We start from the raw sequence: 16,186 nt of genomic DNA on the forward strand, positions 1-16,186 counted from the left end.
AAATATGTTTCCTTTAAGAGGAGTTTCTTTTATTGAGAGATAAATAGGGGTATATATTCAAGTACGCCACCAAACGTATTAGTGGAAGTTGTTCGATTTAAGCAGCAATTTCATTTAGAAGAGTTTCGCTGAATAGTAGTCTACTGTACAAGGTTGATTGGTCGTAAGTGGTATTTTGTCTTGAGTAGTGAATTTCGTTCTGCCTTCATCGTTACTGCTTTGTGGTATCGTATCTAGCCAGAAGTTGGCAAAGACGAGGTCTGTGCACATTTCCCTGATGGTTGTTGGTTGTTTCCAGTAATATGAAATGCCTCAGAACATCAGTACAGTACATGCATCAACATGCCATGTACTGCACAAGCCAGTCATTGTTCATCGTCATCATCATAATTTCCATCACGGCTACGGCGCATGCCAATGCCACCAATGGGCAAGCCTTGACCTTGAGGAGTTTCACCCCTAAAGCTACCCAGTCAGTCGACATTACCAGATCTGTATGCCAGATTTTTCAATTGTACAGCACAGCTTTCAGGTGCCCGTTCCTGTGTTGTGCGTTAGTGTGTCTTGTCCATCGTCCTAACCAAGAAAATGAACACTGCAAAGAATAACAGCAAGCATGGCAAAAGGATAGAGGAAGGGGTCAGTAAAAAAGCAGAATGCCACACGAGACAATGAGATGGCACTACTACAGTATTTGCAATCTGCACTGCCAAAGCAAAATCTTATAGCCCCTGCAGTTCGCGCTGCCGCAAGGGAAGCTAGGGTGTCATTACTGAGAACATCGTGGTGTTCGTGTTGTCAAGGCCAAAGCTTATTGCCGCTGCCCTCACAGGGCCCTAGAAATGAAAAAAAAAAAAAAAAAAACACATGTAGCTGCGCTCAAATTTGACATTCGGAAGTACCATGATCATTGTCCATTTTCCTGCCAGCACAAGACCCATCTGTGCAAAAGCTGTAAAAATTGCATAGTTTGGAATTTCACACCAGGGCCAATACTCGTATTCACAAGACATGTTTATAACAAACACTAAATTACAGTGTTCTCTGTGCAAAATAGCATCATAAATGTACAAATATATAAACTACTACTGTTACTAATTGAATGCTTCCTGTATTTTACCAACTAACATCTAAACAAACAGTCATTTGGGGTAAGTCTAGACAGGGCTTATTCAAACTACAATGCAGTTCTGCAGAACCGCGACTAGCTTCAACAACTGGCAGGAATAGTCTCCACCTTAGCAGTCATGCACAACAACCCACTATTGCATCAGTGTACATAAATCAGAAAAGCATAAACATTCTCACAGAAATCAAACAGGTTTTTACTGTTGACTTAGTTTAAAAAGTTCTAAACTGTAATGCACTCTGATGAACTGTAATGCACGTGAGAAACATCTGCTGTCGATGCACAGAAATTAGAACTCTTTTGCCTTGCACATGGGTACAAAACAATAATTATAGCCTGTACATTTAATGTCTGAAAATTCAGCTCTCACGCATGCCATGCCACTACCAAAAGAACTAAGATCCTGAAATTCGTTTGGATGCTGCAGTTCTCACAAAATGACAAGACCCTTCATGAATGAGCCAACTTAAAGCACTGTGTTCGCACGTGCATGGAATTCTACCTCTTTTTGTCCTGTCTACACTGTTCATTCAACTATGTATACACCAGAAACTAACAATCCCAGTTTCACACAGTGACATTAAATGCAAGTGTTATGATATACATATGACACTGTATCTTCACGTGCCACTTAGCTATCAATCGCCCATTGTTCCAGCACTACATCTCCCTACAAGACATCTTAGATCAATTTTGCATGGCAAAGCAACAATGTTCATGTGCTAACTACTCCCAGAGTCTACCGGTATGTATGCAAGCCTTGCTACCTTGACAATCAATGCGTTGCATTACTAGCACATGTTTTCAAAAGGCACTGGGACATTGACAAGGCTGACTGTTTACGTTTATGATGAAATATACTAACAAAACACAACTGTACATGACAATCAACAGTCACTGCTGGTAATATGGCTGTACAACTGCAACAAATGCTGTTGTACCATTGTACCAAACCAGACTTGGCTCGCCTTTGTTGTAGCCCTTGCACACACACACCAATACAGTCAACCAATAATGAAGTAATCCTCTGCCTGCAGTCACCACGCACAACGAATAGCTTTCTGACTGCCTTAAAAAAATTTCCGAGTACACAAGTTAAGTGCATACACTATTCTCATGCAAGCTTTTCTATTGCTGGGCTGAAATGGTCAGGAAAAAGGGAATGCTAGTATTACCTCTGTGTGTTTCGGGGCTACAGCATTGTGTATTCCCATTTAAAAGCGTCACTATAATGCCGTACACAAAATATTTTACAATCTTTTTCGACGAATAATTTACATGCTAGGTCCACAACTCCTCTCAGAAGCATACTCTGAAGGATATCAAAACATCAGAAAATTCACATTTCTATTTTTGCTACTTCTAAAAATGCTTGTATGTATCCACATTTAGTAGAATTCGCTGATGGCTTCATTCATTCAAATATGTTCATCTTGAAAATTTCGGTACGAAAAATGAGAAGTAGGGAGATGAAAAGGAAAAAGGACAAATCCTGAAAATTTTGGCATGAAAAATGAGAAGTAGGAAGATGCAAACGAAAAAGGCCAAATACCCTTTTTTAGTAATTTCCTATTTATTTTTCTTCACCCAGAATCTTCCATGAATTCAGCCCGGAACTAGTGTTAACTTATGATTGGCATCCCTTTTGCTTGTGTTCCATTTCGCTTCATTTTCTCCACGTGAATCGCATTACAGCTATACACAGAAATGCTGCCTTTTCCCGCAGTTGTGGAAAGTGTGCGTTTAGGGTGCCGCAAACTTGTCACGCTTTGTTGCAAGTGTGTCAGCTAGTGCCTTTCAGTTCCTGCACCTCCAAGTGCCAAATAGAGGGAATAGCTTCCTGTTGTCCAGTAAAATCATACATAATCCCTTGATTACACTCCCAAGTGCACCGTGCATACAGTGACTGCTGGCCAAATGACATGGGCCCACAGTTCATAACTTTTGGTCTGTATTCAAGATGGTTTTTGAAGGCATCCTTCAAGTGAACATGCGCCAATGATGATGGAGTATCTGAATTCTTATGAATAACTCATGAATATGTGCAATATCTTGGATTACAATTTCATAATAAGAAAACAAACTTTCAGTAATGCTGAAATACTTGATGTCTTGAAGCCCCTAGTACTAAGTAAACTTTATTTATTTATTTACTTTGTACACAATGCCAATTCCATTAGGAATTATTGTAGAAAGGGCACAACTTATAAGTATAACAAAGTTTTTAAAAAAATATTGAAGGAGAATCCATGTAAAATAACTGAACAGCTTTTTTTCCCTAATGGCAAAGTAATAATCAATATAAAAAATCTCATATGCAAAAAAAAAAAAAAGGCTTTCTACTAAGGATCTTTTGAATGTGCATTAAGAAGATACTGTGTGTACAGTCGAGCCCGCTTTTAACGAACCTGAGTGTGACGCATCATCCGTTCGCTGTATCCGGAAGTTCCTAGTAAATGAAACACAGCTTTTAAAAAAGTTGCGAGTGAAAACACAAACTTTTTTTGTCCGAAAAAGTCCGTGATGCACGTGTTTTGAAGAGCAGAAGCGACAAGGATGGTTTTGAGTTTTTTTAGAACAGCAGGGTGCTCGTTCGCCGAGGCCCGTGGCATAAGCTGGATGAGGCACTGGCTCCAAAGTTTTGTCGTTCTCGCAATCCGATCTCTCCAAATCGCTCTCGCCACGTACCTCATTCACAATGCCCTAATTCGTGCACGGTTCCGCAGTGTCTGCATCATCATTGTCCGTAATTAAACCATCGCAACAGATGTCCCACCCGCTTTCCAGGTTGGAGCCGACAACGCGCTGCTACAAATCGCTGCCGGAGTGATCCTGTTCGGAAGCTTCACGCTCGGCATCTAGCCCAACGTCGATGAAGTCGGCCTTGCGAAGACGGTTTTGTGCTGTAGCCGCCACTACCGCCCACGAAATATTAACCATCTCCACAGCTGAATACCGGGACCCTCGAAGCGGCAAGTTGGCTGCCAGGTGGTCAACAGCTATGAGCAAGTGCTCTGCAACGCGGTACCTAACGCACGGATTACGCTCAAGACAAGCAGTCACACTTTTGACGTTTTGTTGAGTGGCAGGAAAAAGCTTGCAAGTCGTCCTGTCTGCCATCCTGACCACACACACACACCAAGAGCAAGCAAGACGCGCACACGTGACACACATGCCAGAACGCGTGGAACAGCTCTGGGCCCATTTCCAGTCAGAGAACGAAACTAATTCGAGCCAGCGTGGCTGGGGTCGCGGAGCGGTGGAGACGGGCGAAGGGGTTGTGATCAAGAGAGGAGAGCAAATTTGTGAAAGAAGGGCAAGATGTTGCATTAGAATAAAGAGAGGGGAGGATGCAGCAGGAGAGCGACCTAGAAAACCAAAACACACGGGAAAGAAGCAGGTTGGGTAGCTTGCTTCAAAGGTCCGCGAAACGCGCAACTCGCACGTAGAAATACTTGAGAGAGTCCCTGCGCGCGCCGAAGTCAAAGCACGGCCTCATGGATCGGTGCGCGCTGCGGTGTTAAAAGAATCAGCGGCCGCGGTCAAAAAATCGTTTTGTTGCGCCGGTGGTTTTGCGTGGCCTCACTAACTTCGATATGTCGCAATTCGTTCCGCGCAAATTAACAGCCGTTTTTGCGCTTCCACAGGCATGCGGAGGAGGGCATGTTGAGCCGAGTGCGAAGTGAGCGAGAACAAGTCCTGAACAGGAAACGAATCACCAATTATCAGAGTCGGTAGGGTAGTGTACGCGCGTGCACTAGACGCAGACGATCGAATACAGTCAGTGGCTGACGATGTTGGCAAATGGTCTGGTCACTCCATGCCGGCGATGCCAACGACAGTACCAGCGATCAAAAACAGGTTAGATGGCCGACCGGTCTTCGAAAGATCAGTGGCAGTGTGAAAACACGGGCCTCGTCTGACGATGCGGGGTGCTCAAAGTAGCGGGGGAACAAAGGACGGAAGGGTGGGTAACGAAAAGCGGTCGGGGGAAAGCAGCAACTAGAGGGGCGCAGAGGCAGGGTCGGCGTTTAACAATAAAAATGTATGGGCACCTTGCCATTGCCTGATCGGTGATCGAAAGTGGTTTCCCTGGAAGTCGGCAGAGCGCCGACTTCATTCGCTGCAACCGATCAGCGGCGCTAGGAGACGTTCGTTGTAAGTACGATTTTGTGCCGTTAAAACAATTGAACCAATGTATATTCTCACGGTCACGCGGATATTGTTCGTTTTAAGTGGGACCGTTATATGTGGGCTCTACTGTACATGTAGTGCTTGCATTTTTCTTTGCAATGACCTTATTTATATACCTTAACCTTTTACCCATAACTTTCTAGTTATTTCATTGTTGCAATAAAAATTAAGCTCCAAAATTTTCCGTCCACAAAATAAGCTGGTTGTGATAGCTGGGAATTTCAAAAATTATTGTTCAGTAGCCAGGTCGCAGAAACTACTCGATGCTTGAAAAATATATAATGAAGTCAAAACATCACTTCATAAATTGTCCCAAAAAAAACTGCAGGCGTAATAAACGTAAATTGAAATGTCTGTTTGCCTTTAAACTACACTACAATATTGGCAAGCCAGCTGACAAAAACAAGCCCATATATCACTTTTTGCTTGATCACAGTTCCAGAAGGCTCAGTTCTCTACAGCTAGTACATACAGAAGCATTAATATTGTATTAATGCATCATTATATCCTGTCTTAAAAAAAGCAGCATATTGCCAACGTGCCAAAAATAAGGCCTTCAATAAAAGTCCCGCACAAACGTGACAACGAATTCAACACAAATGTTTTAAATGACCAAGACGCAGGCAAAGTAGGTCACACGCCACGGTGTGTCAGTAGTAATAAGGGTAAACTCAAGGCTTCCAACAGGCACGATAACAACAAAACATAAACCTCAACAGTCTACCTTTGCATACGCATCACCTGAAGCGTCCGTATCGGGGTCCCTGCATCATGCGTGCCCTTTTGGCACGCACCACCAGCACAATGCCAACCACAATCACAATGGACACCGTCAAGCCGACAAGCACGTCGCGAACCGTCGTGGTGCTCTTGCCATGTTCGTCCATCTGCACGGCAAGAGTGTGAACTTTGCTTTCTTGGGAAATGCAGGCAGCGTGAGAATCGTGGCGGGATCCCAGGATGGCGCAGAGCATTGTCTGGCGGCAGGCGGCGTCACACGGGCCGGTGTCCTTGAGTGCCGAGCTAAGGTTGATGTACCGAGTGAGCAGTTCTGGTGAGCTAGTGATTCGGTGTGCCAACTCCACCATAGATGCCGTGCTCAGGTCCTGCAGCCCAAACTCTTTACATGCCGAGTACAGAAACTCCCACTTGGCCTGTTGCTGCATGAAAAACGGAGACAAACATGTGAATGCGACTTTCTTTCAAAGGCCTTGCAACATGTTTCCAAATGATCACAGGATGACCTAATTACAGGAATCTCGCACATGGTACTACAGATTCACCCATAGAAGATAGTTGTAAACAGATACAGTTGATTCCCAGTACAGTAGACTTTCAGTAAACGGAACCTGAAGGGACCGGGAAAATGTGTTCCATTTAACAGGCGTTCTATTTACTGAGAGGTGAACAAGGGTGCATTAAACAAGCCTGAAACCAGGCATTGCGGAAGCAATAGTTCCATTTAAAGCACTTCCGTTTAACAGATTTCTTTTTACTGAGAGGCTGCTGTAAATGGAAAACGTAGCTGCTGGTTAAATGGAACAGCTCCCTAAAACATGATTGGTTTCATCCTGTTTCATCCAGCTGCATAAAATATGATTGGTTTTACCCCTGTTGATCGCTGCTAACAGAACTCCTGTTAAATTGAACGCATATTCCTAGGCACTTCGGGTTCCATTTAACAAGATTATACTGCTGAACCTCTTTATTAGAGACAAGCACCAAAGAGGAATTCTTGTTTTTTTATGTGAGGAGTCTCTTATAAACAGGGTATCACGTTTGCACTTTCTTATGAACCCCTATTTCAGCGCAGGCACACTGATGTCTCTTATACCCATCTGTCGCTTACATCCATGTCTCTTATAAGCGTTTCGACTGTAATAGCCTGCACAAACACACAGCATTTGGTTGAGGTTGATGCTATGGAAGTAGACTATGGGAGCAACACAAGTTCAAGGTCTACATGCCATGCCACATACATTGAAGTAAAAGGCAGACAGCTACCTACATGAGTTCTTGTGATTTTGATTAAGTGGTGCCCTTACACAATGGCCGAGCCATTTCCGTGCATCTGCTCCACTACACCGTCTAATTTTTTCGGCTGTGCATAGCACACCTGACCTTCTTGTATGAAAAAAAAAAAAAAGCAAATTACATTGTTCTTATTGTGAATTTATTTGTTGATAGATGCACATCATGCACCAGGTATCTGCACTGTTGCTTCCACACCTATTCAGGCTCAGCATGACAGCACATTTGTGGATTTGTGGACATGGTTGTCCTTAGTGGCATCCAAATGCTAGACACCCCTGTGATTTCAAGGGTGATACCGATTGAGGGTGCACAATCGACCCCTACTGGCAAGACTTGCAAAGTAAGACATTGTCACTAGCTAGCACGATCTTCTTTTTACCGCACCACTACACCAGAACGTCTTACAACTGGCGGAAGTTGCATCACACCATGTAAAAGTTATATTGATATTATTGATGGGTCTGCATTGTCACAAAGTATCAAACATACGATGCAAAAAAAATGTGCCGCAACAGAACAAGTCATTTCAATGCTGAGGAGATTATGAAGAAGTTGCGAAAGGATATGTTGAGATAGAAGAATTTCATAAAACACTGACTGCTTATACAGTAAACCTCAATAAACTGAAGTCTCTTAGATGGAACTGCATATATGGAACAACTGCCTTTGGTTTCGTGCTTGAGTTCTGCAACATTGTTCATCTCTTGGTAAATGAAACATACTTCTCGGGCCCTCTTTGGTTCCATTTAACGATTTTAATGTAACTGCCAAAAGATGGCTAACGCACGAGCTCTGACATAGTCGCAGGCAGTTACCTGAGAAGCAGCAGCTGCATTGGCCTTGTCAAGGTCGAGGTAGTAGACGCTGTAGTCGAGAAGTTCCCCGGTGGACCGGCGATACGTGTAGAGTCGCACGCAGGGGTTTGTGGGCTCGGAGAGAGTGCGGTAGACAGGGTCCTTGCTGCCCCACGGAGTCACTGATCCACCCAAATGCATCGTGCTGACCGGCGAGCCTGCATGCATGCCATCATATATAAGATTGTCGCTTATAGAACTCCTCACTTTTCACAATGATTATTTACAGATTTGAGAACACGGAAAATTACAGTGGCCGGCAAGAGCTGTCAAACTGTTCATGCGATCTCACTTTCTACCTGAGCCTGAAGGGCAGACTGCTGCCTACTGCAAGTATTTTCCCCACTGCTATTAGTTTTCAAATATTGGGGTGTGGCAACCTCTAGATTGAAATTAGCAAGTTTAAAAGCTTTTATTAAGTTACAACGGCCATATGACGCGTTGATGAATGCACCTAACATTTGTGTGTAACCATGGCTTAAGTGGTATGCAAGTACATTCAGCTCTATAGAAACTCATGAAGAGAATTCATCACAATTGCTTCATAACCGTTGCACATTAAAAGCAGGTACACATTAATCAGGGTTCACTCTATATGCAATTGTCAGTCAGACAAGCAGTGTTCAAATTTTAAACACAGCACAACCACATTTGTTTTTACAAGTGCAATTTGCCATTCAGGCAAGTGTCCCAATGTGTTCATTTCAAATGTCTATATTTAAGAAGCTACATTAAAATGCAGCCACACCAATTCAACATGAAGCCACAGTTCTGAAAGCATAACACTCAGCATGCTACAAAACCTTTACTGAAGTCTCAATTTTTATAAGTGCTAATATATAACAAAGAACCATGCAAGTCTTTGTGAAACACCCTCTGATTTTACAGGGGTGCAGAAGCTTCTTTCGACAATTACTCAGGGAAACACTTCTAAACACAACTCATGAGTCCATTTCCAGGAAGAAAATGAAAAAAAAAAAAAGGATCCGTGAAGAACGTCTATGGATAATATGAGGTCAGAAAAAGCACTTGCCATTCTTGTCTGAAATGATGACAAAAGCATTCATGTGCTGGTGGCCAAAGAACTGCCCAGCCACAACATCCTTGTACTGTGCAATCATGTCCTGGTACCTCTCGTTAATGTCATCAAAGAAAACCACTGATGCAGAATGACCAACAAGGGCACGGCTGTAGTAGCCCGGTCCAACGTGGCCCGAGATGAACACCTGTCAACACATAGACAGCAAGAAATTGTGTCTATCATTTCTAAAATATTGCCCGTTAGTTGTCAAGTCAAAAGAATGCTCGAAGCACGATAAACGTTCATACCGATTGCAGTTCATAAAGTTTGTAATAGGACACAAGTCGATGTTTTTTTTTTGTTCTGATGTCGTTTGTTTATATTTAATGTATTTAATCTTCCCTCAAGGACATACGATCTCACAGAGAGCATTGCAGTTTAACCCTTTTATAGGAGACATGCACGGGGGAAAAATTCTCGTCCCTTACATGAGGTGTCCCTTGTAAGCAGGGTACCATGTACGCATATTCAGATCAACCCCTAAGTTAACGGAGACACACTGCGGTACATACAATTAAACAAACACGAGCGAAGGCAAAAATTCTTCTAAAATAATCACCATTTTTTTTTTCATTATAACTGCACAAACCAAGCTTACTTGAACATTCTCATATTCTAAGTTGGTGCAGTGAGGTGCGAATTCTCGTGCTTAAAAATACTATTGCATTAAATCCTACGGTGCAATAATGTAAAATTATTCCGATCTGTTTGCATCCCGTATCACCTATTAGCACTTCCTATTATCGAAATCTTCAAAGCCCATTGCCACAGCAGATATCTGTCGCAGATTGCAGTGAAAACCATGGAAATACCCCATCAAGTTACTGAGCCAAATGGAGCAATGATGCACTGAACAAAACTAAAGTTTCTTCAGAATAGCTGGAGGAGAATGCTCTATTCCGAATGGAAGATAGCTGCCTGCTAATCGTTCTGGCATTGAATGCTCCAATCTGGTGGCTAGAGCCAATTAATTTCAATGCATAGTAATTATACTTCGTGTGGTCACTTAACTTGGCCGTTTGGTTTATTTCATCACAAAATTTGCTGCCATTTTCTATAACTGCTTTTTGGGACAAAATTTTCTATTCAGTAAATTTGCTAGCATGTCTGGTATAATTTAGCAAAATCTCTGCATATTGCTCATTTTGGTATCACAGGTGATTATGATTTCCAGATGCCACTTAATTGACAAGTGACATGGAATAGCCTTCACTTGGATAATCCAAGCATGTGTGTGGGGAATGAAAGCTAATTGGAAATTCAAAATAAGAAAAAATAATAAACAATATAGCTATGCAACTTGTATTAAAACAGCCCCAAAATGAACAACTCATATGCAATATGTTGTATAAATTTTGAAAGCACAGCACCATGACAGTGATCTTTGATTGATGATTTTGATTTGATTGATATGTAAAGTTTAACATCACAAAACAACCATATGACTATGAGAGACGACATATTGAATGGCTCCGGAAATTAGGACCACCTGGGGTTCTTTGACATGCGCCTAAATCTAAGCAAACGGGCATACAGCATTTTTGCCTCCATCGAAAATGCATCCGCCATAGCCGAAATTCGATCCCGCGACCTGCGGGTCAGCAGCCGAGTAAATTAGCCAGTAGACCCCCGCAGTGGGACTACAATACACTTCTTTGAAATGCAACTCTTTCTGCTTGGACAACCTATAAGTGGCCTGCAGTACTTTGTACATAAAGGAAACAAATTATTCCTCTTGGACTCTCTATCATCTCTCCGTATAAAGGTATTTTTGCAACACAGACAGATCTCTTAAGCAAGGCAATTTGGCGGGATGTACAGCAAAGCGAGATAAATGCAGATGTGCAGCTTGTCCTCCACAACACCTTTTGTTTCCGTTGCTGAGCATCGTGCAGCTGGTCTCGCAGCCAGGCCATCTGAGGGTCACTGGGTCCCGGTCGCTCCCCCTTATTGGATGAGTACCACAGAACCGAGTTGAGGCACACCAGACGGATTTTGTTCGACAGCTGTTGGCTGTAGTAGCCACCTGTGCACACGACACGTGATCACAGTGATTAAATCGAAATCTGTAGATGCCCCATCAAATGCAGAAATTGACCATTGGCGTGTCGCACGTCAGCAACATTAACAAAAGTGACGCAACAAAAAAATTGTCACCGCATGATAATGCCAACATATGACGTCATCATGATGCCAGAGATCACCAAAATTTTTTGAGGTTATCACATGACATTGTTGCTTAATCAATGGTGCAGTGCGACACGGAAGCAGTGCAAAACCGGGTGAGGTACAGAAAGTTTGCAATGTCTCCTATCCTGAAGGCAGCACTAGAACACATTAGATGCAAAAAGAATGGAAGCTTGAGCAAGTTGGTACAGGTTCATCTTTGTTGATAAAGCAAACACAGGACGAGGACAAAGAGTAAGAGAAAATAAGTGCCCGTCTCGTTATTCTTCCACGACCCATGTTCACCGTATCAACCAGGAAGATGCAGAAAGCTTTCTGGGGTGGGTCGAGGAGAATTAACTGAGAAAAGTAAGAAGAGGATAGCTCGAGCCGTCTCAGGTGAATGCTAATGCATAAAAGGGACCGTGAGAGTTTTTAAACATATAGGTCACTATGATGGTGCAATGGTTACAATGCTCGGCTGTTGACTCGAAAGACGAGGATTCGATCCCAGCCGCAGAAATGTAATTTTGATGGAGGTGAAATACTAGTGTTGTGAATGTGAGATCATGGTGGATGATGCAAAAATTTCAGGTGATCAAAATTTTCAGAGTCCTCCAGAACAGTATAATCATATCATAATAATATCATAAATTTGGGCCTGTAAGATCTTCAAAATTACTATCAGTAGTTATTAAACCTATGGAACCTCGTTTTGCTGAATCCAGCAATACTGCATTACATATGTCTGTGTACAACTTCGAAGGGCACTAAATCAATTTGCACGGACAACTTATTCCTTGAGAACACTGTTCTCACTCATCTTGACATCGCAGGTTCATTACCAGAAGACAAAATGAAGATCAATGTTTGATTTTTAAACTTCATGCAGAAATTATAGGCACTCACTGTCACTATGATGTCATGAATTTCAAACTTTTTTTGTTCATCAATGTTTGCCACATTCACTGAAACTTGCAGTAAGTCTGTGGCTCTAATATCACACTGCATTTTGTCCTTGATTGATAAAAAATTACAGATGCCATCAAATTCTGTGACATCACAGTGAGCTTACAGGTAAAAGAACCTATGATACAAACATACAGCTGAAAGCCAATACCTTGAACACAGAATTATACAACCAAGAAGTCTAATTTCGCTGGCAATGCATACTTATTGTCATAGTTCAACTGCTATTAAAATTCTAGAGCCATACATCACTGTATAAAGGAATCAAATTTGTTTATGCACAAGTGCAGATTAGAACAAAATGTGAAGCCAATAAATTCCAAATCAGTTCCTTGCTTGCTTAATCTATGAACCGCAACTAAAACTAATCTTTAAAACCTTGCAAAAAAAAAAAAAAAGAGTTTGTAGAGAACTACCAGGATGAGTGTACCAATGCACACAAAGCAAATAAGAAGCATGGCAACAAACATGTGCTTCTGTTATGCTGATGGCACCACTAAGGCCAAGAGATTAGTCCGTTTGCAAAGCACAAGTGATAAAGCAAACACCCTTGCCTTGTTCAAATGTTGCCCAAGCATCCTCTGGGAGCAATTGGTTGAAGCCACCGCGGGTAAGGAAACCTCGGTAGAGGGTGGTGTTCTTGGCCTCCATAGCGTTTGCCGGAACCCAGTCATGGTTGCCTAAGGTAGGCACTACGAATGACTTGTGCCGCTGTGCCCAGTGCCAGAGAAGTTCTCCAATGTAACGTGTCTCGTTGTACATGTCGGCCCAAGTGACACCACTCACGTGAGGCAGGTTGTCACTGTAAATATGTTTAATGTACACGACATCAGAGGCCGTAAAAAACTGTACATTTCCTCAGTAGAAACACAGAACACCGAAAGAAGATTACAAGGGCGCTGCAATGATGCTGGACTAAGACAGTGATGTCCAATGCCCTCAGAGAGCATGTTTTGTCCACTGGACATGCAATAAACTGGGAGAACACCTTCACCATCATCAACATGCAGAAGAAACTTTTTTCACACCTGCATTTGTAAAGGACGATTATTCAGATTACTGTGCACATTCAGATTACTGTGTACAGAGTACTGGTAGTCTGCCCTAAAACTCACACTTCCTACAACAAGTGATGCATATTAGATACATCTGCTGGCCATTTTTGCTGTTATTGTCAACAAGGCTCCTTTGCAGCAGCTGAAATGTTTTCTAAAAGAAGTTTTTCTTTATAGAACGCAGTGCTTTTTCATTATTATTATATGCATTTACTCTATAAAAACACTCCTCTTTGTCGTCCTTACATTTTTCTTTTTTCATGTACACGAAGGCCAGAGCATCAGAGGTTGGTCAGAGTCAAAGCCAATAAATATACACATAGCAGTAAGTGGTGAAAGCGAAGCACTAGAGAGCTAGCAAGGGTAGCTAGCACACTGCAATAACAGAGACACAGATCCAAGAAATGGGCAATAGATTCTCATTTCTTCAGACTTGCCATTAACAAGTGATGCCTCAGTTTGGAAAGCCTAAGAGTTGAAATGAAGGCTTGAAGGCTTACCCTGTCCACAGAACAAAGTCTGTCGCCGGATGTATCTGTTCCATGGCCTCGACAGCCGACTGAGCCAGCAGTTTCGGAGCATCACACAGGAAGTCGCCATAGGCCCCAATGTTGTCCAAGATTGTACGGTTCGCGACAAGGTGACATGCCTGGTCACGACTTCCTCTCGTCGTGTAGTCCTTGTCCACATGGAAGTCAGACACATGCCAGAAGTAGCCTGCAATGAGATAAAATTGATCGCACTATATATAGATGAAAATAATTAAATAAGTGCATTTGTGTATCTCTTTCTATGCGTATGTATACGCACATACAAGGTTGAAAATTTTGGGGCGAAGAAAGGTCAACCCTACCCAACAAAAATGCAGTGGATGACTTGTAGTAATGAAGCCACTAGAGATACAAGCATACCACACTCCATGACAATTTCCCGTCACATTGAATGCCACCTCTCACTTTGAAAATGTTGAGAGAAACCTATATGGCACTGTGATTTGCAGAATTCTCATCTCATACACTTACATCACTAGCCGCCAATACTGAAAGAAACATCGTATAGATGGCTAGCAGCAGCATTGTGAAAAGGAGGAAATATGTCTAATCTAATTATCACCACCAGTGGCAAGCGAAAAAAAAAAGGGGGGGAAAGAAAAAAATCCGTTTTTTTTTTTTGCTATGGCTTGCACTTGGAATGCAATAAGCAGTTCCCTTTCATAATCCTCTCATCTTTTCATCGCTTATAACCAACAGAACAATGGAGGCCATGTGTAGCACTCTGAAAAAGCTGGTTGTTGGACCTTGTGCATATTATATATTGAGCATGAAGCACGTTTCATGTTTCCTTCTTCTCCCCGAGTAGCTTAAGTGCAATGTTATATGTGCTAATGGCACACCAACACGCCGAAGTACCAGCCTTATGTGTACATCAGCTGTGCTAGACATTAGGATTAGTTCAATATGCATGCATTATAATCTCACTGCAAAAGCACTGCATTTATAATTCTGCTGAAGTGTGTCGCACCCATATGATTCGCACACTTCTGATTGTGACATGCAGTTCTGAACCGTGCTTTTTATCCTTCATTTTGTGAGAAAGTGCAACAACTATCCATTTTCGCCACGTTGTGCGAGTAAGCAGCGGTGGCTTGTTGGTCTGGCTTCCTCGTACAAATGACTCATATTCATGTGCTATGGGGGTTTGGCCAAGACTCAGGTGGACGATACTGAATGAACAAATTGATTTCAGAAACTTGACCCTTTACGCGTCCGTACTGAATGCTCCACGGGCCTTCGATATTTAGCGGGTCGGGGGGCTGACGATTTCAGCGGGGTGTTTTTTGTTTGCTTGTTTTTAAGCTTTTTGAGACTTCAAACGCCTGCCAGGTCATTGAATAAACTTTAAGACTGAATAATAAACGGGTATCTACGTGATGCAAGCACTCGCACTGTCACCAACTGCTTGGATGCATTGAGCTTGGGTTTATGCGGTTATCACCTCGACTAACCTCGAGCACGAACTTGACTGTGGGTTATTTATTACAAGCGCTGATGCGAGCGAGCACCTCGAAAGTGCGCACGATCGCACGTATCAAGTTTCCGTTCACGCGTCTCCCGTCGGATATCCTTCTACCTGGAAAAAAGGAAGATCACACACACTACGCGGTGCTGGTATATTCAACTACAATTGTAGAAATAAACCACACAACTAGGCTACGTTTACTAAGCCACGCCTTGACCTTTCAGCGTTCTGCCGACAATGCTGACGACAAAGCAGCGATCGTTTTGGTACTGTACGGGGTGACGGACACCTATCGAGACGTGCTACTAAGTACGCACCAACATCGTCTTGCGCTCTTGTCACGTACACTGTAGACGCCAGCCGCACCAACGCGACGCAGAAGAACAGCAGCAGCGCGGCTCGGATTGCCATTGTATTCCTCACAGCGGCACCGACGATGAACCGTCGCAGTCGAGTTGTTTGCCGACTAACAAATGTTTTGGCCATGCGCCAAGATCTCGCTGTACTTCAGCACCAACACCCCGCGCGGCGACGCCGCGCAAAGGCGCCGATTCGAACAACAGCTGGCGTAAAAAGGCCACAACGCTGGTCATCGAGTAGCGCGTGCTGCGTCCCACATATTTTGGAGGCTAGGGTCTGGAGTCGTGATTTTATTGTCATGGTGATGCGTGAGGAAACTCACTCC

At 42.9% G+C, this 16,186-nt stretch overlaps 1 protein-coding gene across 1 annotated transcript; it reads right to left on the reverse strand.

The window, feature by feature from the left end:
- Positions 1 to 996: 996 nt before the first annotated feature.
- Positions 997 to 16,143, reverse strand: LOC119163408 (acid sphingomyelinase-like phosphodiesterase 3b). Its single transcript, XM_037415397.2, has 7 exons — positions 15,819 to 16,143; positions 13,983 to 14,199; positions 12,982 to 13,229; positions 11,158 to 11,318; positions 9,245 to 9,437; positions 8,173 to 8,369; positions 997 to 6,483 (listed from the first exon to the last, which is right to left on the reverse strand). Exons 1-7 carry the CDS (start codon positions 15,985 to 15,987, stop codon positions 6,061 to 6,063), a joined length of 1,608 nt encoding a protein of 535 aa, XP_037271294.2. The 5' UTR covers positions 15,988 to 16,143; the 3' UTR covers positions 997 to 6,060.
- Between the last annotated feature and the right edge of the window lie 43 nt (positions 16,144 to 16,186).

Source organism: Rhipicephalus microplus, chromosome 9, assembly GCF_043290135.1.
Source record: "Rhipicephalus microplus isolate Deutch F79 chromosome 9, USDA_Rmic, whole genome shotgun sequence".
In the NCBI taxonomy this organism is placed as follows: Eukaryota; Metazoa; Arthropoda; class Arachnida; order Ixodida; family Ixodidae; genus Rhipicephalus; species Rhipicephalus microplus.